This window comes from Trypanosoma conorhini, assembly GCF_003719485.1.
Source record: "Trypanosoma conorhini strain 025E chromosome Unknown Tco_14.4_contig_00244, whole genome shotgun sequence".
Lineage (NCBI taxonomy): Eukaryota > Euglenozoa > Kinetoplastea > Trypanosomatida > Trypanosomatidae > Trypanosoma > Trypanosoma conorhini.
The window spans coordinates 1-25,093 of NW_021704334.1; the positions used below are offsets into that span (position 1 = coordinate 1).

General features: G+C 52.2%; 15 protein-coding genes across 15 annotated transcripts, besides 17 other annotated features; all 15 read left to right on the forward strand.

Annotated features, from left to right (window-relative positions):
* Nucleotides 1–371, forward strand: Tco025E_04645 (ribosomal protein L24; the record flags this gene model as incomplete). The annotated part of the gene is made up of 1 exon (XM_029371555.1): nt 1–371. A coding segment is annotated over one exon (371 nt), but the record flags the coding sequence as incomplete, so codon positions are not given.
* A 225-nt stretch (nt 372–596) lies between these two features.
* Nucleotides 597–639: a microsatellite.
* A 39-nt stretch (nt 640–678) lies between these two features.
* Nucleotides 679–1,974, forward strand: Tco025E_04646 (HORMA domain containing protein; the record flags this gene model as incomplete). The annotated part of the gene is made up of 1 exon (XM_029371556.1): nt 679–1,974. One exon carries the CDS (start codon nt 679–681, stop codon nt 1,972–1,974), a length of 1,296 nt encoding a protein of 431 aa, XP_029228299.1.
* Nucleotides 1,975–2,342: 368 nt separating this feature from the next.
* Nucleotides 2,343–3,383, forward strand: Tco025E_04647 (uncharacterized protein; the record flags this gene model as incomplete). The annotated part of the gene is made up of 1 exon (XM_029371557.1): nt 2,343–3,383. One exon carries the CDS (start codon nt 2,343–2,345, stop codon nt 3,381–3,383), a length of 1,041 nt encoding a protein of 346 aa, XP_029228300.1.
* Nucleotides 3,384–4,106: 723 nt separating this feature from the next.
* Nucleotides 4,107–5,744, forward strand: Tco025E_04648 (endonuclease/Exonuclease/phosphatase; the record flags this gene model as incomplete). The annotated part of the gene is made up of 1 exon (XM_029371558.1): nt 4,107–5,744. The coding sequence occupies one exon, from the start codon at nt 4,107–4,109 to the stop codon at nt 5,742–5,744; it is 1,638 nt and encodes a 545-aa protein (XP_029228301.1).
* Nucleotides 5,745–6,723: 979 nt separating this feature from the next.
* Nucleotides 6,724–6,745: a microsatellite.
* A 291-nt stretch (nt 6,746–7,036) lies between these two features.
* On the forward strand, nt 7,037–7,984 carry Tco025E_04649 (protein MEMO1; the record flags this gene model as incomplete). The annotated part of the gene is made up of 1 exon (XM_029371559.1): nt 7,037–7,984. The coding sequence occupies one exon, from the start codon at nt 7,037–7,039 to the stop codon at nt 7,982–7,984; it is 948 nt and encodes a 315-aa protein (XP_029228302.1).
* Nucleotides 7,985–8,202: 218 nt separating this feature from the next.
* Nucleotides 8,203–8,227: a microsatellite.
* Nucleotides 8,228–8,452: 225 nt separating this feature from the next.
* Nucleotides 8,453–8,489: a microsatellite.
* A 595-nt stretch (nt 8,490–9,084) lies between these two features.
* Tco025E_04650 (uncharacterized protein) lies at nt 9,085–10,626 on the forward strand (the record flags this gene model as incomplete). The annotated part of the gene is made up of 1 exon (XM_029371560.1): nt 9,085–10,626. The coding sequence occupies one exon, from the start codon at nt 9,085–9,087 to the stop codon at nt 10,624–10,626; it is 1,542 nt and encodes a 513-aa protein (XP_029228303.1).
* Nucleotides 10,627–10,665: 39 nt separating this feature from the next.
* Nucleotides 10,666–10,685: a microsatellite.
* A 1,057-nt stretch (nt 10,686–11,742) lies between these two features.
* Tco025E_04651 (uncharacterized protein) lies at nt 11,743–12,570 on the forward strand (the record flags this gene model as incomplete). The annotated part of the gene is made up of 1 exon (XM_029371561.1): nt 11,743–12,570. One exon carries the CDS (start codon nt 11,743–11,745, stop codon nt 12,568–12,570), a length of 828 nt encoding a protein of 275 aa, XP_029228304.1.
* A 932-nt stretch (nt 12,571–13,502) lies between these two features.
* Tco025E_04652 (uncharacterized protein) lies at nt 13,503–13,925 on the forward strand (the record flags this gene model as incomplete). Its single annotated transcript, XM_029371562.1, has 1 exon — nt 13,503–13,925. One exon carries the CDS (start codon nt 13,503–13,505, stop codon nt 13,923–13,925), a length of 423 nt encoding a protein of 140 aa, XP_029228305.1.
* Nucleotides 13,926–13,972: 47 nt separating this feature from the next.
* Nucleotides 13,973–13,994: a microsatellite.
* A 257-nt stretch (nt 13,995–14,251) lies between these two features.
* Nucleotides 14,252–14,284: a microsatellite.
* Nucleotides 14,285–14,451: 167 nt separating this feature from the next.
* Tco025E_04653 (GPI alpha-mannosyltransferase III) lies at nt 14,452–16,230 on the forward strand (the record flags this gene model as incomplete). Its single annotated transcript, XM_029371563.1, has 1 exon — nt 14,452–16,230. One exon carries the CDS (start codon nt 14,452–14,454, stop codon nt 16,228–16,230), a length of 1,779 nt encoding a protein of 592 aa, XP_029228306.1.
* A 362-nt stretch (nt 16,231–16,592) lies between these two features.
* On the forward strand, nt 16,593–17,276 carry Tco025E_04654 (uncharacterized protein; the record flags this gene model as incomplete). The annotated part of the gene is made up of 1 exon (XM_029371564.1): nt 16,593–17,276. The coding sequence occupies one exon, from the start codon at nt 16,593–16,595 to the stop codon at nt 17,274–17,276; it is 684 nt and encodes a 227-aa protein (XP_029228307.1).
* A 239-nt stretch (nt 17,277–17,515) lies between these two features.
* Nucleotides 17,516–17,537: a microsatellite.
* A 46-nt stretch (nt 17,538–17,583) lies between these two features.
* Nucleotides 17,584–18,636, forward strand: Tco025E_04655 (uncharacterized protein; the record flags this gene model as incomplete). The annotated part of the gene is made up of 1 exon (XM_029371565.1): nt 17,584–18,636. The coding sequence occupies one exon, from the start codon at nt 17,584–17,586 to the stop codon at nt 18,634–18,636; it is 1,053 nt and encodes a 350-aa protein (XP_029228308.1).
* A 395-nt stretch (nt 18,637–19,031) lies between these two features.
* Nucleotides 19,032–19,067: a microsatellite.
* A 113-nt stretch (nt 19,068–19,180) lies between these two features.
* Nucleotides 19,181–19,209: a microsatellite.
* A 103-nt stretch (nt 19,210–19,312) lies between these two features.
* Nucleotides 19,313–19,350: a sequence feature (A-rich).
* A 50-nt stretch (nt 19,351–19,400) lies between these two features.
* Nucleotides 19,401–19,429: a microsatellite.
* A 36-nt stretch (nt 19,430–19,465) lies between these two features.
* Nucleotides 19,466–21,229, forward strand: Tco025E_04656 (putative protein phosphatase 2C; the record flags this gene model as incomplete). Its single annotated transcript, XM_029371566.1, has 1 exon — nt 19,466–21,229. One exon carries the CDS (start codon nt 19,466–19,468, stop codon nt 21,227–21,229), a length of 1,764 nt encoding a protein of 587 aa, XP_029228309.1.
* A 154-nt stretch (nt 21,230–21,383) lies between these two features.
* Nucleotides 21,384–21,440: a microsatellite.
* Nucleotides 21,441–21,642: 202 nt separating this feature from the next.
* On the forward strand, nt 21,643–23,151 carry Tco025E_04657 (uncharacterized protein; the record flags this gene model as incomplete). Its single annotated transcript, XM_029371567.1, has 1 exon — nt 21,643–23,151. The coding sequence occupies one exon, from the start codon at nt 21,643–21,645 to the stop codon at nt 23,149–23,151; it is 1,509 nt and encodes a 502-aa protein (XP_029228310.1).
* A 225-nt stretch (nt 23,152–23,376) lies between these two features.
* Nucleotides 23,377–23,397: a microsatellite.
* A 4-nt stretch (nt 23,398–23,401) lies between these two features.
* Nucleotides 23,402–23,425: a microsatellite.
* A 43-nt stretch (nt 23,426–23,468) lies between these two features.
* Nucleotides 23,469–23,494: a microsatellite.
* Nucleotides 23,495–23,829: 335 nt separating this feature from the next.
* Nucleotides 23,830–23,854: a microsatellite.
* A 41-nt stretch (nt 23,855–23,895) lies between these two features.
* Tco025E_04658 (putative 40S ribosomal protein S9) lies at nt 23,896–24,471 on the forward strand (the record flags this gene model as incomplete). Its single annotated transcript, XM_029371568.1, has 1 exon — nt 23,896–24,471. One exon carries the CDS (start codon nt 23,896–23,898, stop codon nt 24,469–24,471), a length of 576 nt encoding a protein of 191 aa, XP_029228311.1.
* Nucleotides 24,472–24,783: 312 nt separating this feature from the next.
* Nucleotides 24,784–25,093, forward strand: Tco025E_04659 (putative fructose-bisphosphate aldolase, glycosomal; the record flags this gene model as incomplete). Its single annotated transcript, XM_029371569.1, has 1 exon — nt 24,784–25,093. A coding segment is annotated over one exon (310 nt), but the record flags the coding sequence as incomplete, so codon positions are not given.

The window sequence follows — 25,093 nt, forward strand, 5'->3', positions numbered from 1 at the left end:
CGATTGACTGTGAATTCTCCCACTTCGCGGTGCACCCCGGCCACGGCCGCCGCTACGTGCCCTTCGCGTTCCTGTCGACGAAGCCCGTCCTGACGTTCGCCCGCCCCAAGTGCTTTGCCATGTACATGCGCAAGAAGAACCCGCGCTTTGTCCCGTGGACCCGCACCTACCGCCGCATCCACCGCAAGCTGAAGGTTGACCGCGTCGGTCGTCGCCGCGCCGCCCGTGCCGTGAAGACGGAGCGCGGCATCGTTGGCGCCGACCTTTCCTACATTCAGGAGGTGCGGGCCAAGACGAAGAAGGTTGACCGCTCCGCCAAGGGCAAGGCCGTCCGCGCGGAGATGGCTGAGCGCAAGGCTGCGAAGAAGTAGGGCGCGGGAAAATTGCATTGGCGGCACATATCATTTCGTTCTATTCTTCCTTTGTTTTGTTGAATCATTTTTGATTTGGTTTCCTTTGACCCTTCCGGGGTTGCTGGTTTGTACGTTTGACTGCATTGTGTGAAAATGCAGGCGGGGTGCCATGTGGACGGCGTGCGTTGCCTCAGTGTATCTCCTTCTTCCCGCTTTTGGTGCTATTGAAGGAGACTTGTGTCCGTTTTTTTTTGTGTGTGTGTTTGTTTGCTTTTTTTTCTCTTTTAGGCTTAACTGCGGAATTGCTTGCCAGGCGACGATTTACATGACATCCACGGCCACTGAGGTTACACAAGTTCAGAGTCTTGCCGCCATTCGGAATTTCATACGTGTGGCTGTTTCTTGCGTGACCTACCTGCGTGGGCTGTGCAACGACGAGTCGTATCAGCCGCGGCAATTTCTCGGTCTGCAGCTCAAACAGTTGGTGCGGTCGTCGCCGGAGGCCGATGTCATCTCGCAGTGGATGGAAGATGGAGCGTTCGACGCGCTCAACAAGGGATACTTGAAGGCGCTGTCGCTCTGCATTTACACCCCAAATTGCACCGAGCTGCTTGAGAGCTACAGCTTTGCCTTGGCATACACCCCGGACGGTCAGCGGGCGGCCCTGACCTTTGCAGGTAATTCACAGAGCGAGGCGGCAATGCGTCTACCCACGACTGTAACTGCCGCCATGACACGAAGTCGAAGAAAACGGCACACGCGTCAGGAGGTTCAACAGGCACTTGCAGGTATTATCACAAAACTGGTTGAGGTGGTAGAGGGCTTACCGCCGCTCCTCTGCGAGCGTGTCTTGGCGATGCAGTTGACGTACTACGAAGATGTCACCCCGCCGACCTACGAACCGCCTTGCTTTGCCCCTGCAAGTGCGCACCTCGCTAGCCTTCATCAACAGGAGCAGCGTCAGAGTACCAACATTGCGTCGCTTGATACGGGTCATCATATGATGTCTATTACTATTCGGCACCGCTTTTTTGACAGGTTGTTGTCACAGTCTTCCATGCTGGCCGGAAACTCCACCTTGACAGCATCAACCATGAATACTACACACTCAGGTAAGGAGGAGGACGAGGAAGCCGCATTACACCATGCCACAGACACGAGCGCCGCGTGTACGCAGAAGTGTCCAGTGAAAAATTCCTCACTGAGTTGTCCGGCGGACCAGGCAACGACCTCATCCCCGTCCTCAAAGGACCTCGCTTTTTTTGTTTTTACATGTTTTGTGCTGACGAGGTCACCGGCTGTTTACCGGGGACGTGTCTCTACGGGAGAAATTGCCGAGTATCTTCGTGTCTCATGCCCACTAGAGATCACACTGGAGATGGCGCATCAAATGATGCGTCGGCTGGAGCTGGAGGGTGTTGTCTCTGCGGCAGCGCAGCAAGAGTGGGTTGTGCATCCACAGTCTGCTGCAGCACTTGCGAGCTCGCTCCTCGCCCAGCGGCAGGTGGTGCCGCTACTCAGCGCACAGATGCATCAGGACTTGGAACGCCTTGTCAAGGGAGACGCCACGACACGAATGAGCGTTGTTGCTGGGCGTAAGCGGCAACGCGCCAATGCGTGACAGCTTCCAATGCTTTGCGCAATCGTTTTTTAGTTGTCGTTCTTGCTCGTTTCGTTTGCTGAACTAGAGGTTTACTTCTTCAGTTTTTATTTGGTATTCTTTTTTGTTCTTTTTTTCTATAGGGATGGGGAGGTAAGAAAAAGGAAGTTGCAAATATACGCAAATGCGGGGGTTGTGGGGAACAGAGAGAGAGCGAATGGGAGGGACGGGTCGCGGGAGGTGGGGCTACCTGTGGAAACTCTTTGCAGGGGGCAGCCTCGCGTCTCCAATGCAGTCCGTGCGCGCATGCGTGGCGGTGCGCGTTTCATGTTTCTCTTCTTCTTTTTCTTCTGCCAAAGGTGCATTTTGTGCAAAGTGACATTAGAGAAATGCGGTCGCGGTGCTGCGTGCCCGTGGCAGCAATCCCCTGCGTCCCTCAGCTGCGGGTGCAGTGTCGGCGCTATCACGGTTTTCAGTTCGCCGGCTTTCATGGGTGGAGGATTCCGTACGATGGCAAGACGAGAGTGACAAAGGAGGAGCTTGAGGGCACACGCTACTTCACACAACGTCCCAAGGAGAAGTGGGACTATCATCGAGTAGATGAGAACATAAATTCCTCTTCCGAGTTTCGCCGGACGCACGATAGACCTGCGTTCGAGCAGGGCATGCGTGAGGACAACTCCACTATGGACCACGGCGACATGCATATCCCCAAGAAGTATCGCCTGTATGAGTACTTTGATGAATATACAAAGCCTGGGGTAAACAAAAAGGTGGCCGCCTGTCAGGCGGTAAAGGAACAGTGGGATGCAGATGAATTTTATTACCCCGGAGAGGCGTGGCAGCAAAATCGTCCTAGTTTCCGTAGCGCTCCCAAAGAATTATTAAATCGACAAACCTGGTATCACTGGTCAGACACCATCATGAAGTGGGATGAGATCCAGCCAACAATTCGCACAAGATCGTGGAACCCGGACTGGCCTCCTCCAGGTTACACTGTGCCAAAGTTACAGTGTAAAAAGGAGTTTGTCTTTGGTGTGGAAGAGCCTGGTCTTGTTTCCGAGGTGGAACGCTACAACTGGTTTCGATCTTGGAGTGATAGTAACATGCGTTGTGGTTGGAAAGACGTTTGGCTCTTTGGGATGCTGTTTGGCACATTATACTATCTGGCTCGCAATGCGCTTGACATAGTTTCCATGAGGGCCGTGATGAGTAACATGTACTACCCTGGTCGGCAGTTTGTACGCCCCTTTGGTGTCCCGAAGGACTGGGAAAAGGGTTTTTTTTGGTGGCAACGTCCGTTGGAGGAATTTCCTAATCAGGGCGAGGTTTGGTACATGAATGAGGCCCGATTCAAATACATCAATTACATCAAGAAACGCGACGCTCAAGAAAAGGTCTTGGCGGAAGCCGAGGCGCAAGGGGTATAAAGTATAAGTAGCGGAGAAGTAGAAGACTGCTAGGTGGGCGTGCAAATAGGAAATAAAGGAAAGGAGCTGGGGGAAATGAAAATAGCACTCCGGGTTCGTACTGGGAGAAGCAATTGGGATAGAATCGAATAGGGAGCTTGTGGGAATGGGGAAAGTTTTCGGTTTTTTTTTATTTGGGGGGTGGGAGTGCTTTCCTTGTGATTGGTTGATGTTTCCCTTCGTCTTGTCGTTTTTATTTTTGTTTGTTGGCGTCGCTCTCGGTCGCAGAATGTAAAATGAGTGTAGCTTGCGTTTTTTTACTTCTCTGTGTGTGGCTGTTTGTTTGATTTTTAGCTGGAGGTGGCAGACATTGGTGGAGCTTGGCTCTTTTTTGCTGCTGCTGCTCTGTTTAGCGAGTCGTCGAGTTTAGAAGTGCGAGAAGTGTGTTGGATGGGAACTGCTTTATTTATTACAATGCGCCTGTTTCTGTTAATAACGCCTGCGCGCGTATCCTAACGGCCTCGCTGCTTTGCTTCCATAGCAATAAGCGGTGTGTGCGCATGTGTGTATGTACAAACTACCTGCATTACCCTTACGCGGTTTCCCGCACACATATTTGACTCTTTTTTTTTCTTCATTATTATTTGCTCCCTCTCACGCTTAGCCTCACGGGTAAACTTGGGATAGTTGAGTATTGGCAGTTGCGTCGTCTTTTGAGACGGCGCTGTTAGTTCCGCGGGGTCAATGAATTCGAATTGGTTTGATGCTTGCGCGATTGTGCAAGCGCACGAGGAGGAACGGGAAGAGGAGGGGGCGGGGAGTACCATGGGGGTGATGGAGTTTGAAGGGGCGAATGAGACGCAGGCAACGTCTTCCGGGGGCCTAGACGAACCCTTGGGGGGCAGCAGCTCAGAGTCAATTTCCACCTCTCTGTTGTCGTGGGCTCTTGCTGAGTCTGATGAAACTCAGGACTCCCCTTCGCAAACTGGTCACTATTCTTCTTGTAAAGCGCATCAGGCAGTGCCGTTCGTGAAGAATGAGGAAACGTTTACAGTGCCAGTGGGTCTTCCAGAGAAGATGTGGGCCCCTGGAAAACCGCTGCGCATTTCGTATGTTAGTTGGAACATGGGTCATAAGAGTCCCAATTTGGGGGAAGTTGCGAAGTACTGCATTCACCCCAATGCTCATATAGTCGTAGTGTGCACGCAGGAAAACGGGAAGCGCCTGTTGGTTAAAAAAGATCGGAATGAATGGGAAAAACATGTTGCCCGCACTTGTCTTCTTGAAAAGTATGTGCTTCTTGGCCGTAAAGAGCTGTGGTACATACAATTGCTTGTGTATGTTCGTAGAAAAGATGTAGCGTCATACATCCGGTGCATTGGTACCACTAGTGTAAAAACGGGAGTCGCAAGAGGTCTCTGTGGCAACAAGGGAGGCGTTGCCGTAGCGTTGTCCATTTCCATGACACCCGCGCCTTTGCAGACACGTTCAGAAAGGCTAAGTAGCAAGACTGCCTCTTCTTTTAGAGATCGTATGAAGTCGTGTTCCCCCCCTGTAAAAGTAGGCCGTGGCGCCGCAAAGGTTCGTGAGGAGGCTCCTCTCGGCGGCAAAGAGGCGTCGAATATTACGCTGCTCTTCATAGGGGCACATTTGGCGGCCCATCAAAAAGGCGTGCAAATGCGAAATAAGGACTACCTTTCCATCGTGAAAGGGATGTATGCTGCGTTTCAAAAAAGTCCAGGCTTCTTTTGGAGGAAACACGTCGTGCCCAAAGGCCATGCCAATGACAGTGCTGACGGGCTCGAGAGCGTGGGTGGTGGGGAGGACGAGGAAGCCTCCTTGCCGCAATGTGTGTCTGACGCGGGCAGTGAGGGTGTCTCTTTCGGTGGCGACGAAGATACCTCGCTCCTTGGCGTCCCGCCCGCCGAAGCGCAGGCTGCCTCGCCGCTTTACCACGATGTCACGGAGGAGTTTGATCTCGTCTTTTTTGGAGGCGACCTCAACTACCGCATCAATGGCACCCGAGGAGGCATTGAGTGTTTGATTGGAGGCAGCAAGTACATCCGTTTCGTTCTCGCCGACTGCGATCAACTGAACATCGAGCGGGCGAAGGGCCTTGTTTTTCGTCGCTTTCGTGAGGGAAAACTTTTTTTTCGCCCAACGTACAAGTACGAAATCGAGCAGGACGTGTACAACTACACAAATAAGACGGATCGCAGGCCGGCGTACTGCGATCGTGTTCTTTACAAGAAGGGGCGGGAGTCTAGGGCGGGGAAGGTGAAGATAAGCCTCTACACCGATGTGCCGCAGGTTCGGACAAGCGATCATCGGCCAGTCGTTGCCATATTTGACGTTGCGACACATGTGTATCGACCTTCTTAGTCATGCTGCTCCCCTCAGCAACTGGAAATATGGTAGTCCTTGTTGGTGTTTTCTTTTTTTCACCCCCATTATAAATGTCTCTTGTTTTTTTCGTCTTCTTGTTCGGTTGTTTCTTTTTGCCTAGTTTTCAGTCTGGCCGAGGTAGCAAGCGGGACTTTGCCTGCATTTACAGTTATAAGGGGTTACGCGAAGAATGTATGGTATCATTGATTTTTATTTGTTCGTTTTCTTTCTGTGCATTCTTTTCCTCCCCCGTTCCCTGGCCTTTCCCCGCAATTTGTTCGTGCTGTTTTCTGGTCGCTCTGGCTCGGTGCCACGTGGGCCAAAGTGGATGCATGCGAGGGAGTCAAGCTACATGCATAAAATTTGCCAACCGTCAACAATATAAGAAGGGCCCAGTAATGCCTTTTTCTCTGGGCCGTGGTGGGTGGGTGTTGGAAGCGAATATGGATTGATGACTTGGGAGGGGGAGGGGGTGCCTTGTGTGGGATGCTGCGTGGTGTGAAGAGCTGCAGTGGTTTTCTCTTTTACTTTTCTATTATCCCATCAACTTGAGCGGCGTGCAGCAACGATGTGAAAATCAGCTTGCTCGGTTAGCGAGGCTTTCATTTGGCCGCCCACGCAATTCCCTTTTGAAAGCTTTTCTTTTTTTTTTCTTTATTACTGTGATAACATGATTTTTATTCTAGAGCAATACTGCGCCTAATGTTGCTATTTCTGAATAACCACGGAAATGAGGTAAAACTCGCTAGAGGAAAAATATCTTGTTTTTTTTTTTGCTCTGTTAATGAAGTGAAGAAGAATTCGAATCAGCTGTCACAGACCTATGAAACAAAATGATGTTTTGGCATGACTTCTACGTGGCGCTGGCCGGATGGGACACGCTTCAGCCTTTACGCAGCCTCCACCTCGAGTCACTTTTTTCCCTTTTTCCTTTTCCCCCCTTTTTTTCCCACTTTACTTACCTCATGTATATAGATGTGTGTGCGTGTGCGTGTGTGGTTTTCCCCTTGTCTCTGTCTCTCTGTCTGTGCTCTACGGGAATGAAGAGTGACGGACGTGGGGCAGGCACAACTTCTCCTGTCTCGCTGCCGTGGGCCAAAAGAAAAGGCCTCTCCGCACTCACGCTGTAACACGACCTCTTTTAAAACATCATTTTCTTCTGATCCTCTCAAGGGGTGTGCGCTGCAAGCCATCGCAGATTCAGGAGTTCTTTCGGCTCAGGAGAAGAGGAAGCGGAGAGACGTGAGGAGCATTACTGCAACAATAGCAACAACAAAGATCAAGGAAACATGGCGTACTCTCGTCGGGCCTCTCACGCCGGCAGTTGGTACGAAGGCTCGGCAACGATGCTTAAGGCGACAGTGGACGACTTGCTTGAGAAGGCGAAGGACTTTCAGTGGGCTGGTGGTGAGACTCTTGTCGGCGTCATTTCACCACACGCCGGAATCAGCTACTCCGGCACAACCGCAGCACACGCGTATAAGGCCCTGTGTCATTACATCTACGGGCCTAAGGGAAACAACGTCTCTCATATTTTTTTGTTGGGCCCCGATCATCATCAAGGGTTTGAGGGCGTGCAAATCTCTGGCGCAGAGCAGTACGAAACTCCGTTTGGTGCAATTCCCATTGATACGTCGGTTGCTTCGGATGTTTATCAAGCGCTGAAGGCTGCCGGGGTACGAACAGCGCACATGTCGCAGCTCACCGACGAGGAGGAGCACTCTATTGAAATGCAGCTGCCATTTATCTCACATATCCTGCACTACCCACCGGCCGGTGCGACACGGGCAAAAGATCGAATTCGACTCGTTCCAATGGTGGTTGGCTGGACGGACCGTGAGGTGGAGGAACGCATGGGCGCTGTCCTCTCGTCCTACGCTCGGGACCCACGCAATATATTCGTGCTCAGCTCCGACTTCTGCCACTGGGGCTCAAGGTTCCAGTACAAGTTTCACTATCAAAAAACGGATTACCCCGCAATTGCCGACGCCATTATCGCCATGGATCATGAGGGGATGGAATGGCTGGAAAAGCGGGATATGAACGGTTGGTATGACTATCTTAACAAAACACGTAACACTATTTGCGGTCGGCGGCCCATTTCCGTAGGCATAGAGGCCATAAAAAACGAGAAGGCGACATCTGTGCGCTTCCTACATTACTCGCAGTCAAACCGCTGTTCAGGCCCTTCAGACTCCTCTGTCAGCTACGCCAGTGCTGTTATCACGCATAGTTGAAGTAGAACTTAGAAGGAAAGGAGTTGTATATCACTAAAATATATATATATATATGAGTTATGGAGTTGCTTGGGAGTGATAAGTAGCAACACAATGATCACCTAAATTGATATTGGTTGGTTTTGTCGTAGGGACTGGGGGGGGGGGGGCTAGGGCTCTTTTTCCCTCTTTCTTCTTTGAGTTGCTTTGCTGATGCTACTGTGGGGTTGCGTTTTCGCTATATATATATATATATATATATATCTGTATTGACAGTTTTTTTTATGATTATTATTAGCCTTGCTTTTTGTGTGGGTGCCGCGTGTTATTGATGCGTTGGGTATTGTGAAACGTTAATTGTTTGCGCGAAGAAGTTTTTTTTACAACAAGTAAGCGCCAAACAGCAGAAAAGGAAATTTCAACTTAGTGACTGCTTTTGCGGCCACGTAGCATCCTTCTGATGATGCATGGCCATGGTGGTCAACCTTATCTCTCTTTCTCTCTTTCTACCTCTCTCTGCATCTCTGGGCGTGTGACTGTGTCTCTGCCTGGATATGGCCCGTGTTGCCTCTTGGAGAGAAGCAGGGGATAAATTCTTGCGGCTCCTCGGACGGGTCGGCATGCGAGACGCAATAACGTCGTCGCCTGGGGCCTTGATGGTCTTTGTTCCTCTGGACTTCTTGGCGCGCGGTTGGCGTCGCCGTCAGAATTCCACGAATGGACGCCCGTAGACTGCGGCGCCGTGGGCCATGCGGCTGCGGTGGCTGGTGCATGGCTGAAGGAAACTCGATGCGCACTCTCCTCTGCCTGCCTTTGTGTTGTTGTTGGTTTTTCTTCCTCTCTCCCCTGTCTGCCGTTTCCGGGCATCGCCGAGTTTTTGCGCCGCCCTCGCTGAGGCCCAGGGCAGCACTGCTCTCTTTGTCCCTTTCTTTTCTTTCTGCTTCTACGTTCCCCCCCCCCTCAAGGATGAAAATAGAAGGAACAAGGCCTAAAGGTGGAATTTTATTTGGCTGCAAGAAGGCAAGCAAACAAAAAGCGTCTAGCAGCCTTATTGCGCCGACAAAAACGCCGAAATTCAAGCTTTCATTACGTAAAGGGGCCACGGAGACGCCGCCCAAGCCATGAAGAACCGTCAGCGTCGGGCCCCCCCTAACGCGGAGGTGGCGTTCGCCTACGAGCTCTTTGGGAGCATTGATATCAACAACGATGAATTCCTTAACTTCACTGGTGAGAGGGGGCAAAAGCACAGCAGGGAGATCACGCAGTTCCTGCAAAACAAGAGTTTTGCACAAGGAAAAGATTCTGCGACGAGGCAATCATCGTATTTGCAGTTTCAGCAGACTATCGACACGGAGAATGGAGAGACGTTCCAAAGCAACGGGAGGAGCAACAGCTTTGCCAACGTCGAAGACGCAGCACAGCACATCTGGTTCCTCTCGCAGCTCTCTGATGAATCCATGCCGTTTGCCCGCAACTTTACAACAGCTGACCAGTTTCTGCAGTACGCGGCGAGTCATTCGCTCTTCTCCACCGGTCCGGAGGGGGCATTGGAGAAGGCACCCGAAGGACCCGCCAAGGCGGCGAAGTGGCTGGACATCCAGACAACGAATAAGTCCCTCCTCACGGAGATCCTCTCACGATTCCCCTTGTCGGAGGACACCCTTGACCGCTGCTGCTACCTTGACGACATGGATCGCCACCTCGTGCACTCCACACTCGGCTACTTCTTCTTCAACCTTCTCTGCACTCCCAATACAGCAGAGGATGAGGGATGCCGCCCCCGGCAGAAGAAGAGCGCTATGCAGCTTTATCTCGAAGCGGTCATGAAGGACGAGCCGCGCTCCTCCGTAACCGCGGCGGTTCCAGTGGCAGTTATCGTGTTCCCTGAGTGGATTATAACGGTGCATGAGAAACCCTTTCATGAGCTTGGCGATTTGCTGAAGTTTTTGCAAATCAACTGTGGTAATCAGGGCTCCAACGCGACAACGCGGCGTTGCAGGCAGGTTATGAGCTCCCCATTCATTTTTGCCAGCCTCTTTCAAATCGTCGTGGGACACCAGCTGGACACCGTCTCATTAATATCTTCGCTGGATCGCATGGGAGATCATGTGTTTACGGTGGAAAAGGATGCCAAGGTGAAGGAGGAAGTGATGCAGCGCATTACAAATGCTCGACGCTCCTTTGCGGAGTGTACTGCGGAACTCACGCGACGAGAACACATTGTGTCCACCCTCTTGCAGCCACACATGGTAACTTCTTTTCTGACGCAGGAAAAAACGGTCTGCCACTTGCTTGAGACTTCGCGGGCACATCTCCTTCGTTTGAGCGACGAGATTGCTGACGCTCGAGATACCCTGTCCGTGACGAATTGGTACCATAACACAACGCGTACTTGGAAGATTCTCCGCTCTGGAAATAGGGCCACCCGCCAGATGCTTCTTCTACTGGAGATAACGAACATCTTATACCCCGTCATCGCTGCCCAACAGCTCTTTACCATGAATGTTCCTGTGCCGTTTGACAGCGAACGGGGGCCGAAGGTGGAGAACACACGAACGTTCTTCGTACTCTTGGGGGCCATACTGCTGTACACGCTGCTCTGCGGAAGAGCCGCCTACGCGTTGGTTCACCGAAGGCGGTGGAAGACGCGTCTGTTGGCATAGTGAACTTATGAACTCGACGTAAACACACGCACACAAAAGATATATATATATATATATATCCCTGTCATCTGTACTTGCGTGGAGCTAAATTCTCTTGTTGTGTTGTGGGGCGCCGACCATGTATCAAGGAGTGGGGGTAGGGAGATATAGTGAAAGAGGAAATATCAAGTGGTTCAGGCATCCTTCTTTTTTTTTTTTCGTATTGTGCTGTTATGTGCTTTTGGTTTGTTTAAGACTAATGTGTCCAGATAAAGCGAAAAGGGGCACTCAAATAAATAAATAGTGGCCCTCTTACTCTAGCTCCAGGAAAACACACACGCACACACCATTCCGCTCTGTTTTCCTCTTTTTCTAGCCCCTTTTCCCACGTGTTTTTTTTTTAATTGGCGACGTGCAACGTGGTCCGTCCAGTTGAGGTGCTGGGCTTGTGTGTGCGCCCTACGCAAGTTCTAATAAAGTTAATGGAAAGGAACAAACAAGCAAACGAAAAGGAGGAAAGCGAGCGGGGCAAACCGTGACAGGGAGAAGGAAAGACAGTGTAGCATTCTCCTGTACGTTGTGCAGTTGGTGCGGTCCGTCTGGCGCAGGAGTGAGGAGAGGAGTGGGCGCGGCGAGAGTGAGGGAAAAATAAGCAGCGAACCAGAAAAAAAAAGGCAAAAAATAGCGTAACTGTGGAAGCACGTTCGTGTGGGGAGGATTATTTGTTCTTGTTTTTTCTCTATTTCATATTTCATTGAGGACGGCAGCCTGTATGTTGACTGCGGTCGGTTTTTTTTTCCTCCACTTCCTGTGCTCGCTTCGCCCTCTACTTTACTTTTGCGTTCTCTTCTGCCGTTGGCCTGTGTCTCTTCTCTCCTCTCTTCCTTCGCCACCACAAAAAATGTCGTTATAAATAGCAGTTCGGGTGGACGGCCACCGGCAGTAACGGGCGTGCTGAGCAAAACGAGAGAGAGAGATATAGAAAAAGAGGGGCAGGCACCACTGCAGGTGTACTGTGTAACGTTGGGCCGCACAAAAATAGCTGGGGAAGGGTCTCTTTGCTGGGGGGGGGGGGAGCGTAGACGGAGGATAGAGAAAGAAAGCGTCCGGGCGAGTGTAACTGGAAGCCGGAAGAGAATGCTCCGTCTTGCGTGCACGAGACGTCGTCAGGCGGTCGCGCTCTTCACTATGAAAAGCTTTCGAGCCCGGCAGAAGATCCTGCTCACTCCACAGAACGTAGCTACTGTCTTCTCGGAGAAGTTGGACCCGCAGGATCGTTTGCTGCGGCAGTCTAGTGTCGGCGCAGGGGCTAGCCGTATTTTAGTGCTTGATAAAAAGCAGCGCGTACGTGGGGTCTACCACCCTCTGATGTGCCTCCCGTACCCGATTGATGGCGCTGCTGTGTTGGGAATTCCTGTGGAGTCGTACCTGCAGCGCATCCAGCAAAAACAGAAGTCTGCTGAGGCTTTGGCGGAAGGGTGCACATTCATCGTGGTTGTTCATGCCAATGGACTTGGTATTGCTGTCTATGCGGCAGATGGAAGTATCCGTTTCCCCCTAGTGAACGTAAAGCTTCCGGCGCAGCGAGCTACGGGTCTAGGCATGATGAATGAGCGCGACATGCTTCCTTTTTTGGAAACGACAAGTCTCGTCGAAGATTTTGCAGAACTCATGACGGAGACCTATACGGAACATGTACACGACTGTAGCACCTTCTTTTTCTTGACAAACGCCAATACCTCCATTTCCTTCACTGGTATGAGGCGGGCGTGGCAAGTGCGGGGCTACGCTGACACCTCTCCTCTGAGCTTTGATGACAAGCGGTGGGTCTCGCTACCAGACATGGTTGCCCAACGGGATCGTGCCACGTCGCTCTACTGCCGCGATGATGAAGGCGACAAGGTTGTTAGTAGAAAAGGACTCACCGCGGGGGTGAAGATAGGAATCCTGGAGCTCGACACATGAAAGACATTATAACAGCTAACAAGGAAATTAGACTGCCAAAAGAACCCGGCGAATATCTTTCCACAAGTATGCATTTATTCTTTATTTTATATTCCCGTTGCTGCCGTAGTATTTAACTTGCATGCGTGCGTATATGTGCATCTGCGTATGCCGCTTTTATTTCTCTGGTCCTACGTCATTATTGTTGTGCTCTACTTTTTACGCGCTGCTGTGGAAGAAATGGGACGCGTGAGCGGAGGTAAAGTGAAAATAGAAGAACCGAAGAAAGACGGAGGGAATAGAGTCTGCAGGTGGGAAAGAAAGGCATGTAGGTGTGGAGCCTGCCCCAAGCACTTTACAGAGTGAGGAGAGACTAGCCACGCCATTTCACCATTGTCGCTCACACCTCCTTTTGGTGTGTGCGATGTGGTGGGAGGGAGGGCGGGCGTGGAGTTCTTGCCTTCTCGCGCCCCTCTATCTAGCACCCTGGCAACCACACGTGAATTGTGCGTGCATCAGAAGTTCCGTTTTTTTTCTTCTAATTTTATTTTCTTCTTGGTGTTGTTGCGGGGAAGTAAAGTAGGCGGGATGATGAGAGTGCCTGTTGGTGTCATAAACAGCCGCCTGAAAAGGAATGGCGGGGGTAGATGCATAGAGTGAAGGATAAAGAGAACATAAAACGAAAGGAAACAGCCACGTAAGATGCATAGAGGTCATGAGGGGTCGAACGGAAAAGGGGTGGGGAAAAATAAATCGGGCAGTATTCGCCTACACACCTCTTGCTGCCGTCGTCCTTCTGGGTTCTCCTGCCACTGTAACTGGCGTGGCCCAGTACGGTTTCATGTTGCTGTTGTTGTTTTGCACCCCTCTCTTTCTTTCCCTTTTTATGGCAAAGTGTCTGCTTCGCAGGAGTAAGACAAGACAAAAAGGAGAGAAACGCGTTAGTGCAAGCAATGCGTCGCGGATGTCAAACTTTACTCCCCCTCTTCCCCTCTTTATGTCCTCTAGTCGCATCGGTCCGGGGCATCATTGCCTGCAAGGGCATCGTGGAGAACCGCATTACAAAGCACTACTCTAACCGCACCGTTGCGGAGGCCAAAGCGGAGCGGGAGGCACAAATAGAGAAGTCCAGGCACCCCAACCCGCGCAATCGCAAGGAGGAGCTGAGCCACCTCACACACCACTGCAGCTATGAGTATGTCCCTGAGTTTCAGCGGTGGGCAAACGATATGATGGCTGTATACAGTGATCCTCAAGGGTATGGGCACGACATGGCATATCATTACCACCGCATCTGGAAGGCGAAAAGCCCCACGCGGCGTGGCATTGAGGACGGCAGCGGAGCTTTTGAGGTATGCAAGATTCATCCCAAGTAGATCCCCTGATTCTGGCGGTTGAACTTCTCTCTTTCTCGCAATTTTTTTGTATGTGTGTGTGTGTCTGTGCGATGCAGTGGTGAGGGGAATTAGGATAGAGGAATGGGATGGATCTGGGCTTGGGGGGAGTCAAGTTTGGCTGCTCACCACTAGCACGCACAGAGTGAGGGGGGGAGGAGAGAGAGAGTTGGCACACAAGCATGAAATCGATGGTGAGAGAGGCGCGGAAATGCTGTTCAGCTGCCTTATTATTATTACTATTGTTGGTACGTTGTGTATCACGACGCTTATTTCCTCTACTTTGGTTCATGTACTCCGAACTGCAGTAATTTTAGTTTTAGTTTTTTGTTTTTGTTTTACGCTATACGCATCTTCGCCCGGGAGTTTTCTCTCCGCGTCCATTTGTGTACATGAAATGATAATTAGATGACAGACCGTGTCTTTCATGAAGTAGTGATTGAAAATTGTTCTTCTGTTTTTACTCTTCTTCCATTTTTACTGAAGTGTACGTTGATCGCCTCGAAAAATGACCACGGCGCGTCGCGGCAACTCGCCGCAACAAGGCAATCGGTTGAAAAATCAGGGTGGAGCTCCCGGCATAACTCATTGCGCCGGTGGATTGCCGCGTCTACCATGGTATGGCCTTTTCCTCATCTTCCTATACCGTCTGCTGCTCTGCTTGGGCACCAAAACTGCAGAGTCGCCAGACGAGTGGTGGCAGAGCACAGAGATCGCCTACTATATTGTATTTGGGAAAGGGCATCTCTCGTGGGAGTGGCACGCCGGCTTGCGTCCCGTAATATTTCCGGGCATGTTGGCCGTTCCTTTCTTTTTGTTGAAGATACTGGGTCTTGACTCAACTTGGGCAGTGTGGTTTATCGCGCGTTTTGTGCAAGCATTTGTCGTGACAGCCATCGATTTTTTTGTCTTTCGTTTGGGAGCACTGCTGGATGTGGAATTGCGAAAAGCAACAAAAAATAAACAGCGTACACCAGATTTGCCCAATCCAATTGTGCACGTCTCAATGCAGGGGCTGACGGAGGGGAGAAAGTTGGGTAGGTCCGTTGCGTACTTCGCCTTGTTACTCTCTTTGAGCAACTGGTATATGGCGTTTGTTGGAGTTCGTGTTTATGGCAACGTGCTGGAAGCCTTACTGGCGCTCATGGCGGTACAAGCAACAAATTATGTGGGATTTCTTTTACTGAGTGGATTGGCATGTGCCATTCGCGCTACCTCTGGCATTGTTCTCTTTCCACTCTTATTTATCCATGCATTCTGGGCCGTGCGGGAAGGAGGGTTACGTAGGGGTCTGATGCATATTACCTTCCGTGGGCTTTTGATCTTCATGCTTGTATTTGGTGCTCTTGTGCTGTGTGACAGCTTGTTCTATGGGCGCCTGATCATTACGCCTATTGTTTTTCTACGCTTCAATGTGCTGCAGAACGCCAGCCGCTTTTTTGGGGAGCATCCATGGTATTTCTATTTATTTCCCTCCCTCCCCGGCCTACTGGGGCCACATTTTATCTTTACACTCTTCGCACCCCTTGTGTTGTACCTTGACAAAACGAGTAGGGCGGTGAAATGGCACATATTTGGTTTGTTTTGTGTTATTGTGTGGCCTATATTTTGTTATTCCTTAATTTCTCACAAGGAGAACCGTTTTATTTTGCCTGTAATGCCATTTTTTTTTGTGGTGACCGCCTTCGTTTTGGCACGGTGGTACGATAAGTCACGCGCTGTGCGCGGTCTTCATCGCGCCTTTATTGTGGTTAACGTTACTTTGGCCCTCGTGGGGGGCTTCGTGCACCGCAGAGGCGCGCTGGACGCGATGTCAGATTTGCGTTCTGGGCCGAGGGTTGACCGTGTCGACATCGTTGCACCCTGCTACACGACCCCCGGGTACAGCTTTGTGCACGGTAAGGTGAATCACCTGGGCCTCATTGACTGCCCTGTGCACCTCAATGCCGAGACGGGGCTGCCAGAGCTCACCGAGGACAGCGTGTTCCGCCGGCACCCGAAAGACTACGTGTTATGGAAGTATGACGGGACACACACGTTTAACGTAAGTTATCCCGAGCAAAGACGCAAGGCTGATGAATTGCGGCGAGTAGTTTCGCCCAGGTCAGCACCGTACCCGGACGTCATCGTGGCGTTTCGCGACACCGCCAAAAAAATACGGTGGTGCTTCTTGGAAAAGCACGGGTACAAACTCTACAGGTCGTTTTTCCACACGCCCTTGTCACTCGAACCCTGTGAAGACGTGTATTTAGAAATGTGGGTTCGAAAAATTGTGAAAAATGGTTGAGAGATGGACAAACATTTTTTGCATTAGATGATTTTTTTTTCTCTCGTGATGAAGGGCTAATATGGTATGAAGTAGCGCCGCTGCTTCCTCTGGAGGCAAAAGCATATAGAGGGGTTAACCTCTTCTTCTTAATGGTATTTTCTCTTGTTTCAGATACCGGACCATTCACTCACGCGGTCAATATGTATGCATATTCTGCGTGCTCTGCGCACAGATGTTGGTTTGCACACGTTTTTTTTATGTGTGTGTGTGTCTTCGTTTTGTCGTTGTTGTTTGCTTGCTGGCTGTTTTTCTTTTTCTTCCGGCCTTAGCGCGAGGGAGGTGTGCACGCGCGGCGAGGGAACTTGGCGAGGGCCGCGGCAATGTCGGAGGCGGAGCAGGCGCGAAAGGCGGCCGTTGCCTTTCATCTTCAGGAGCAGGATGACTCCGTACTTTGTGCCTTTGGGCGCGACTTTTTTGACGGGGCCCGCAGGGGTGCGGCGTGTGGTGCCGTCTGCACGGCTTGGCTCTCCCGTCGGATGTTTGTCATGTTGCGGGATGACTTTAGAGACCACGAGGCGAGTCTCCCACAGCAGTTGCGCCACGGCAAGTGGACAATTTCACTTGGCTTTCGAACCCGACCGTTTTTGACGCTTGGCTGTATTTCGCTGGCGCTAACGACGCTGATGAAGTCGGCCAAGTTTACACTTGCAAACTACCGCTACCAAGAGTTTGTCGCGGACGACATTGGGTTCACATTGCTGGAACAAATGTGCGCCGACTCACCGGAGGGACGGGAGGAACTTGGGCGATTGCTTGATGAGGCCTTGACAGGCCTGAAGGCGGGAGCCGCGTCGCCCGCGGACGGCGACGGGAATGGTCGCGGGCCCCATCACAAAACTCTTACGTGTACACTCATGCAGGGGGCGTCGCCGCTGGCTGAGCGAGACCCCCCGTCCTTCTGGGATGGTGCGGCGGTGGGTCTCCTGGGCTCTGTCATGGACTGCTACCTGCCCTCTAAGCCGCCCCGCAGCTACTACGGCATGCGGTGTGGGATGGGGATGTGACATTAGTAAAAGAATAGCGACCATTCGATCTCTTTTTATTGCTTTTTTTTTCTTCTCTTCTGCGGAAATGGATCTCGCGGCGCATGGGGATGGATGCAGCAGTTTTTGTTGTTTTTTTTTTGTCACGCGAATATTGCCTCATGAAGGGGAGGCTAAAGTATTTCTTTCCTCCGTTTCCTCTCCTCCGCACCCCCGCACGCTCCCTCCCTCCTCTTCTTGTGCTTTGCTGCCTGCGTCCACACGCACGCACGCACACACGCATCCTTTATTGGTACAGATGGGGAGGGGGAGGTAGGTTGCCAGTACAATGGTGGTCTTTGTTATGGGTGCGCCAAGAGCCAAAAGTGGGGCCCCAATAAGCCGTCCGATCATATCTACGTTACGCGATGTTTCGTATCCCCAATGGGTGTCCGTCCCTAGTGACTCACAGCGGAGCTTGGAGGCCTCACGCCCCACGTTAAATGCTTCTCACTCCTACAACTGTCTCAGCCTGAGTAGTCGAGCAACACCCATGTGTCGTCAAAGTCACACGGATACCATTGATGGGGTATTTGAAGCTGAACGACTCTGTGAAATTCGCAGGCAAAAGGAACTCATGTTGCAGGCATGTTTGCTTGAAATTGAGGAATTGGTGAGCATAAACTCTCAAATAGGAAGAGCAGAAGCCTCTCCGCTTGAAACTGAGTCCATGATGTCTTTGTCCCGTCAGGCCTCACCATGGAAGCTTTCCCATACCCCATCTTCCCTTCATACCGGGCGGGCGTTGCTCTACATCCACGAGTCACCTCAGTCAGTGCCACTCGTGCCTTGCCGAGGTGATCTTGTTTACGCCACTCTCAAACACCGATCTGTTGCCATCGGTAGCCCCTCTGAATGTTTTTTGCTGCTGACGCCGACACTGCGGTTGCCCCCTATGGATGCGAAACTGTTCGCCATGATAGTACTGGAGGAGATGCTGGCACGGCACGAGTTGTTGCTTCGCGAGGACCGCTTGTGGCGGCGAATTAATGGTAAAGAGGCGGGCGCCTTTTTGCGAGTGCAGCTGGTCATCCGCACCGGTGCACGCTTTCATCACTCGCGGCTCTCTACCCTGAAAGACATACGGCGCAAGGAGTTGGAGTACCTGAGAGATGGTATTTGCCGGCGTGCGGATAAGCAGGAGGAGGAGCATCGCATATTCATGCACCAACTACCACCGGAGCGATTGCCACCGCTTAAAATCCCAACTTTGACCTCTGCTGGGCAACCGTACGGCCGTACTGCTGTGGACCACGCAGTCGCGCGAGCGTTAGCGGTGGAAGAACAGACGTGGACAGCGACAGCAAGGCGGAAGAAATGTTTTTTCCCCCCTATTGTTTAATATGAAAAGAAATAAAAGAAGAACTGCAATAATAAACAAAAAAATCTGTGATGTAAAAAAAAAATCATATACACGTATACTCGCAAAGCTGGTGGTTGTGTGTGCGTGTGGCACGGGAGCTTTCGGCAACGAGGTTTTTTGCCCTCAACGACGCGTTAGAGGCCCGTCCGTGGCCCTCCTCCCCGTTCCGAAGCCGGCCCACGTCACCCCACACGACAGAGCAAGGCAATACACAACAGCAGTCATGTCAGGAGGGCAAATTTGCCCTCGTACTTCGGCTACGAGTTTGTGTCTCTCCTCATGTTCCATGACATTAATAATTTTTTCTTTATTGTGTAAAGACAGATTTAGCGAATCGTAAACGTTTGGGAAAACAATGAAGGATGGTTGTTCTTTATATATATATATATATATATATATATATATATATACTTCAGCGCTTTTCGCTACTGGTTGCTAAGATGATGTTGGCAACTCTGTGTTGTTTGCCACCGTGTGGGGTTTGCAGAGCCTTTTTTCCCATTGGCTCACTATGGGGGGTATCTTGTTGTTGTTGTTGTGTTTTTTTTTTTGCCGGCCGATCCCTTTTGCCTCGCACCTTTGCACCGCCTACTTCTGTTTGATATGCTGAAGACGTGCCTGCCTGGAAGTTGTTCCCCCCCCCCCCTTCTCTTCCTACATATATACAAACGTATAAATATAAATAAATATAAAAGAACAGCAACGGGGCTGCTGGTGGGAGAAGGAGGAAATAATTGCAGATAAAAAACAACAACAACCACAACAACCACAAAAGGGGGGAAAAAGGCAACGTGACATCCGCACGCCAATGTTCCAGGCGTTTCCACTGCAGCACAAGAAGATGACGCGGCTTTCACTGCCATTCCTCAAGGTTGGTGCCTGCGAGGTATTGAACTCTGCCACTAGGGACCACATGAGCTCCTTCGCTGTCCACAACACACGCAACCGCGGCGCCCATGTTGTCGCGACCAACACTGGCTGTGGCAGCATCAGCCCCGAAGCTGTCGCCCCACCATCGACGTCACCTGTTCCGTTCATGTCAGATGTGGTGGCTGGCGGCTTGTGTGACAGTTTCACCGGAAGTCAGTGCTCTCGTTACATTGGGAACTATCTCGCTCGTGCCCTGGGTATTCACTGTGTGCTGCCGGAAGGCATCGCGCAGCTCCGCCGCGAGCTAAAGGAGGACCCTATTATCGATATAATGATGTCTGCGCTCTCTTGTGAGCGTTTGCTACACAGTAGAAAGTCACACACCGACAAAAACGCGCCGTTCGGGTTTCGTCGTGTGTTCTCTGAGCGGGAAATGCAGCAGTACGCCATGTTTGCCGATAATGCGTTTATGAATGCGTGTCGCAGCAGTGAGACATTGGAGGGGTTAACTGAGGAAAATGCGCTGCGGAATAGCGAGGCGGCCAACTGTGGGTGCCGCGCAGTGTGGTTCACAGCCAGCGTAGCACCTTTTTTGCCCCATGTAGAAGAGCAGCGCGAGCGAAAGCAGGAGATGCGCCAGGGCGATACCGCCCTACCTTCTATGCAAGGCGAAGCAAAAACACAAGGGTCCAAAAACACCGGGAATGGGTGCAGAGTCGCGCCGCCGACGTCACCCTTCTGCCTCGACGTGCTGGTAAGCAATGTTGGGGACTCACGTGCATTTGGTATAGCGCGCCATGTGCCGTTGTCGGGCGTCCGCGGTCCTTGGGACGCGACGCGGGAGCCTGTGATCCCGTTGAGCTCAGATCACAAGCCACTTCGAACGCAGGAGCTTCGTCGAATTCTTAGCGCTGGCGGAGTTGTGCGGTCTGACGTGGGCGATATCATTGACGGAAATCCTTTTTATAACGTCTCCAGAAGCTTTGGGCATTGGTCAATGAAATCTGACCCACGGAGACCACCGAGCGAGCAGAAAATTATTGCATTGCCAGAGTGCAGTTCCTGGGAAATGATGCCGGGGGATGTGTTGGTCCTTTGTAACCATGCGACGTTTGAGACGCGTTGCATGGAGGAATCCTCGATGGATGAGATTGCCAAACTTGTTGGGCGTGAAATTGATCGCGGGGCTGCTCCAGAAGAGGCTGCTGCCGCACTGTGCAACTACGCTGTTCGGTTTGGCGCCGGACACTCACTGCAGGTGATGATTGCCGTCGCGACGGCCGTCACCTCCGCTCATGCACCGTGCGAGGCGCCAAGGCAGGAATGGGTAGTTCCCGGACCCATCTACGCAGAGCCGTGCCGTCGGTCACCGGAGTACCGAAAAGCGTTACTGGTCGACTGTGAGCGATGTGGAGTGTCGTTGGCAGAACTTCTGGAATTGCGCTGGCGTCAAGTGAGAAACCTACTTCCATCCCGCCATGCTCTCCCATTGATGGCGTACTACGGGAAGGAGTGTTCCGTCCTGCAGCAAATGATGGACGAAGAAGCTCTCTTGTTCACGCATGGATCTCTGCCCCCTGAGGGCTGCAGTGAGGACGCGTTGGTGAAATATGACAAGGGGCAGATGCGGAGGACGTTTGAGAAAATCGCCAACTCGCTTCTGGCTCCAAACGGCCAGTCAGTGGCGGACAGTCCAGGCTGATTTCAGTAGTTAAGGGCTATCTGAAGCAATGAATGCTATTGGCGGAGGTTGGGGCGTGCATGCATTACTTTCCCCACACCGCATTATTGGCCTCCTTTTGCTTTCACTCCTCTTTGCTCATGAGACGGTAACAGAGGGAAGAGTTTGCCGCATGCTATCTGTCTGTGCCTCTCTCAGGCTCGTTTTTTTTTCTCTCTGTGTGTCTGTGTGTGTTGGGAGGTGCTGCTTTTTTTTTCTGGCTTCAACACTACCGAGGCCCCACCACCAACGGCACCACCGTAGCACGAGCACCACGGCGCGAAAAGCAAAGAAACCGAAGGCCAACTAGGAGCGTGGAAGTGACCGCGCCAAGCGGGGTATTACGACCTACGGAACTTGTTGCCTGAGGCAGCAACGTGGTCAAATACGTCGCTATGAGGGTGAATAGTGTGGCCGACAATAGGGCGCTTTTACAGGTCCTTTCTCTCTCAGAGAGTGCCCCGCGGACTCCTGCTGATATTCTCGCCAGCGCAATTGCAGGCGGACTTGTTAGGGTCTTCGCGGATGAGAAGAAACGATATATAGACGCGGCACTGCTTCCTTCTTCTCTTGACCTCACGACCTTGGCTACGTTCATTGCCGAAGGATTTTTTGCGCCGTTTCTTAGCTCGGCGCTAGGCGATCATCTGTCGCGGTACACGGTCCTGACAGAGTCTGGTTGCTTTGAGCCGTTGTCTCTGCCGGTGATTTTGTTTCCGGACTGTTTTTCGCCGCCGCCCCCCTGGCCAGACGTCGTACTTGCCAGCAACTCATCTTCTGATGGCCTTTCCGGGGCGTCTGCGTCCGCATTCCCGGCGGAGGTGGCTGACGTCCTGCAGCTTCACCAGCACCGTTCTCAAGTGGGACTGTTACTTTTGAAAAGCGTGAATGGTGTTTTGCGAGATGCGGAGGTGTGGAAATTGAAGATCACCAGGGAGAAGTCGGCGACAAGAAACTCTGAACTGGCTGCGATCAATGCTGTGGTGGCGCTCTTCTATGAGGTGAAGATGCTGCTGCTCTGCTGCATTGTGAGTTCCCAGAGGGCGTACGCGGTGGAGGCGGAGCCGCGCGCCAAGGACCCCAATTATGCACAGTATTGCTTCGCTGAACTCCTTCCGCGGGAAGAGCTCTGCAGGATCTTCGACCACCGGAGCCGGCCCTCCGCAGAGGATGTGGCGAAGTGGTACGACGCCAGGATGCAAACGCTGATTGGCGAGGTGCCTGTGAAGGAAAGTGAGATGCAAAAGTATATTAATGAGCTGCAGCGAGCATTGATGGAGGATGCGCGGCGAATAGCGGGGGCCCCGACGTCTCTTCTGCATCGCCCACACGATGCGGCGAGCACGACGCTCATTCACCTCCCGTGTGTTCACTCCGAACTTCCAAGTCTCAGCATACAACCCGGTGAGATGACGCTCCTGTTGTTTGACCCTACACCCGAGTCCCTGTTATTTGATGCAGAGCCGTCTAAGCTGTGCCTCCTCCTCCGCCGCTGCGCGTGCATGAGGCTGACGGTGCCGCAGCTGCGAGATGCGGAAATGCTACTGGCGAGCACCCCTTGGAGTCAGCTTCGCGATGTCGTCGTGGAGTCCGTGCAATACCATCTCTCTAACGATGAATTCGTGTCGCTCGTTCTCGAGAAGAATAGTTCCTTTCTAGTGATGCTGGTGCAGTGGCTGAGAGAGATCCCCACCGCTGTCGACGACAACGCGACCGCTGCGGGTTTGAGTGAGGCAAGACAGCAAGCGGCCTTGGGGGCGTCCATGGCAGACCACATCATTGAATACGTCATGTACTCCTCCCCCTTTTGGACCTGCCAGCGCACAGTTCATTCGTGGGTTGGTGGGCTGCGCTGCGCTGGGCGAGGCACTGTTCCACGCATGGCTGGATCGCTCGCTAGCTGAATTGGAGGACAAGCCATCCGCGTCGATTGGGCTCTTCGCACTTGTTGTGGTCTTTTTCCTCGCACAGCGAGGCTGGGAGTTGCCCGAGGCGGCCCGCGAGCCCGTCATTCGGCTCTGCTCGCAGCATAAACAGCAGCCGGATTGTGTTACTCTGCTCAACCAGCTCCGACGCCATTCCCAGTAGACCACGGGAACGGAGGTGGGGGAGGCAGCCGAAAATAATAAAGAGAGAGAGAGAGAGAGAGACGAAATATATATATATATATATATATATTCAGTTTTGCCTTGAAGTGGCGGTCACCACAAAGCGGTCATTTACGACAACAACAACAACGGCAACAACGAGCGCATTACGCTGTTGACGGAATGCTGCATGGGGCTCCAACTGCCGGATCACTCTTCCGTATCGCTTTTTATTGTTGCATATTGTTCCATTACTATCTTTGTTTTCCCAGTTTTTTTTTACTTCATTTCCTTCCCGGCTCCTCCCTGCCAATATGCTGGCGCGTGGAATGATGCTGGGGTCGCGGGTTCGCGCCGGCCACAGTAATGCTTTGACAACCGCCTCTGACGCAGGCCGGTCACCTTGCGAATCTCCGCCTCCACTGTCTCCTTTCCACTCTCGCCCCCATTTCTGCCGTCCCTCTCTGCCTGTGTATTTATTCCGCCGTGCCTCGTCACACACACACACACACACCAAACATCCAACGTTGCTTGCAAAAATTAAGAGGAACAGGCTGAAGTATGCGCAACTACAACAACTTCAATCGTGTCTGGAAGGCGCCGCGCCGCCCGTTCGAGAAGGAGCGCCTCGACCGCGAGATGAAGCTGTGCGGCCAGTACGGTCTGCGCTGCAAGCGTGAGATCTGGCGCGTGAACATGACGCTGTCCAAGATGCGCCGTACGGCCCGTCTGCTGCTGACGCTGCCAGAGAACCACCCTCGCCGTCAGCTGGAGGGTTCTGCCATCATGCGCCGCTGCCACGACTACGGCTTCCTCGAGGAAGAGAAGGACAAGCTCGACTACGTCCTCTCCCTCACCGTCCCTGACATCCTCGAGCGCCGCCTGCAGACCGTGGTGTTCAAGAGCGGCCTCGCCAAGTCCGTGCACCACGCCCGCGTGCTCATTCTGCAGCGCCACATTGCCGTGGCCAAGCAGATTGTGACGATCCCGTCATTCATCGTCCGCGTGAGCTCCGAGCACCACATCGCCTTCGCGGATGCCTCGCCCTTCGGCAACGGCCGCGCGGGACGCGTGAAGCGGGTGAAGAGGAAGGCGGCCAAGAAGGCAGCTGCCGGCGGCGGCGACGACGACGAATAGTGTGCGCAACACCCACTCGGCCTAACCGGTTCATTTTACAAACACTTCTTTTGCTTTCATAAACCAATATATATACCTGTATCTCTGCGCACCTAGACGCGCGCACTGTTTTTTCCACCCCCTGCATGCTGCCAACAATCACTGCAGTCATGGCCTAAAGGCACACGAAAAAAAAAAAACTTAATCCTCTCCCAATGCTTTGACGCTCTTTCTGTTACACCATTGTAGTGTAGAGAAGTAATACGCGCATACAAAACAACAACAACATAATAATAATAAAGTTAAACATATCACACAGAAGCAAAAGCAATTATGGCCAAGCGTGTGGAGGTATTGCAGACGCAGCTGCCGGCGTACAACCGCCTGAAGACTCCGTACGAGGCGGAGCTTGTCGCGACAGCCAAGCAGATTACGGCTCCCGGCAAGGGACTGCTCGCCGCTGATGAGTCCGTTGGCTCGTGCGCAAAACGCTTCGCCCCACTGGGGCTTAGCAACACGGAAGAGCACCGCCGCCAGTACCGTGCGCTGATGCTCGAATGCGAGGGCATTGAACAGTACATCAGTGGCGTCATCCTGCATGATGAGACGGTATATCAAAAGGCAAGCACCGGTGAGACCTTTG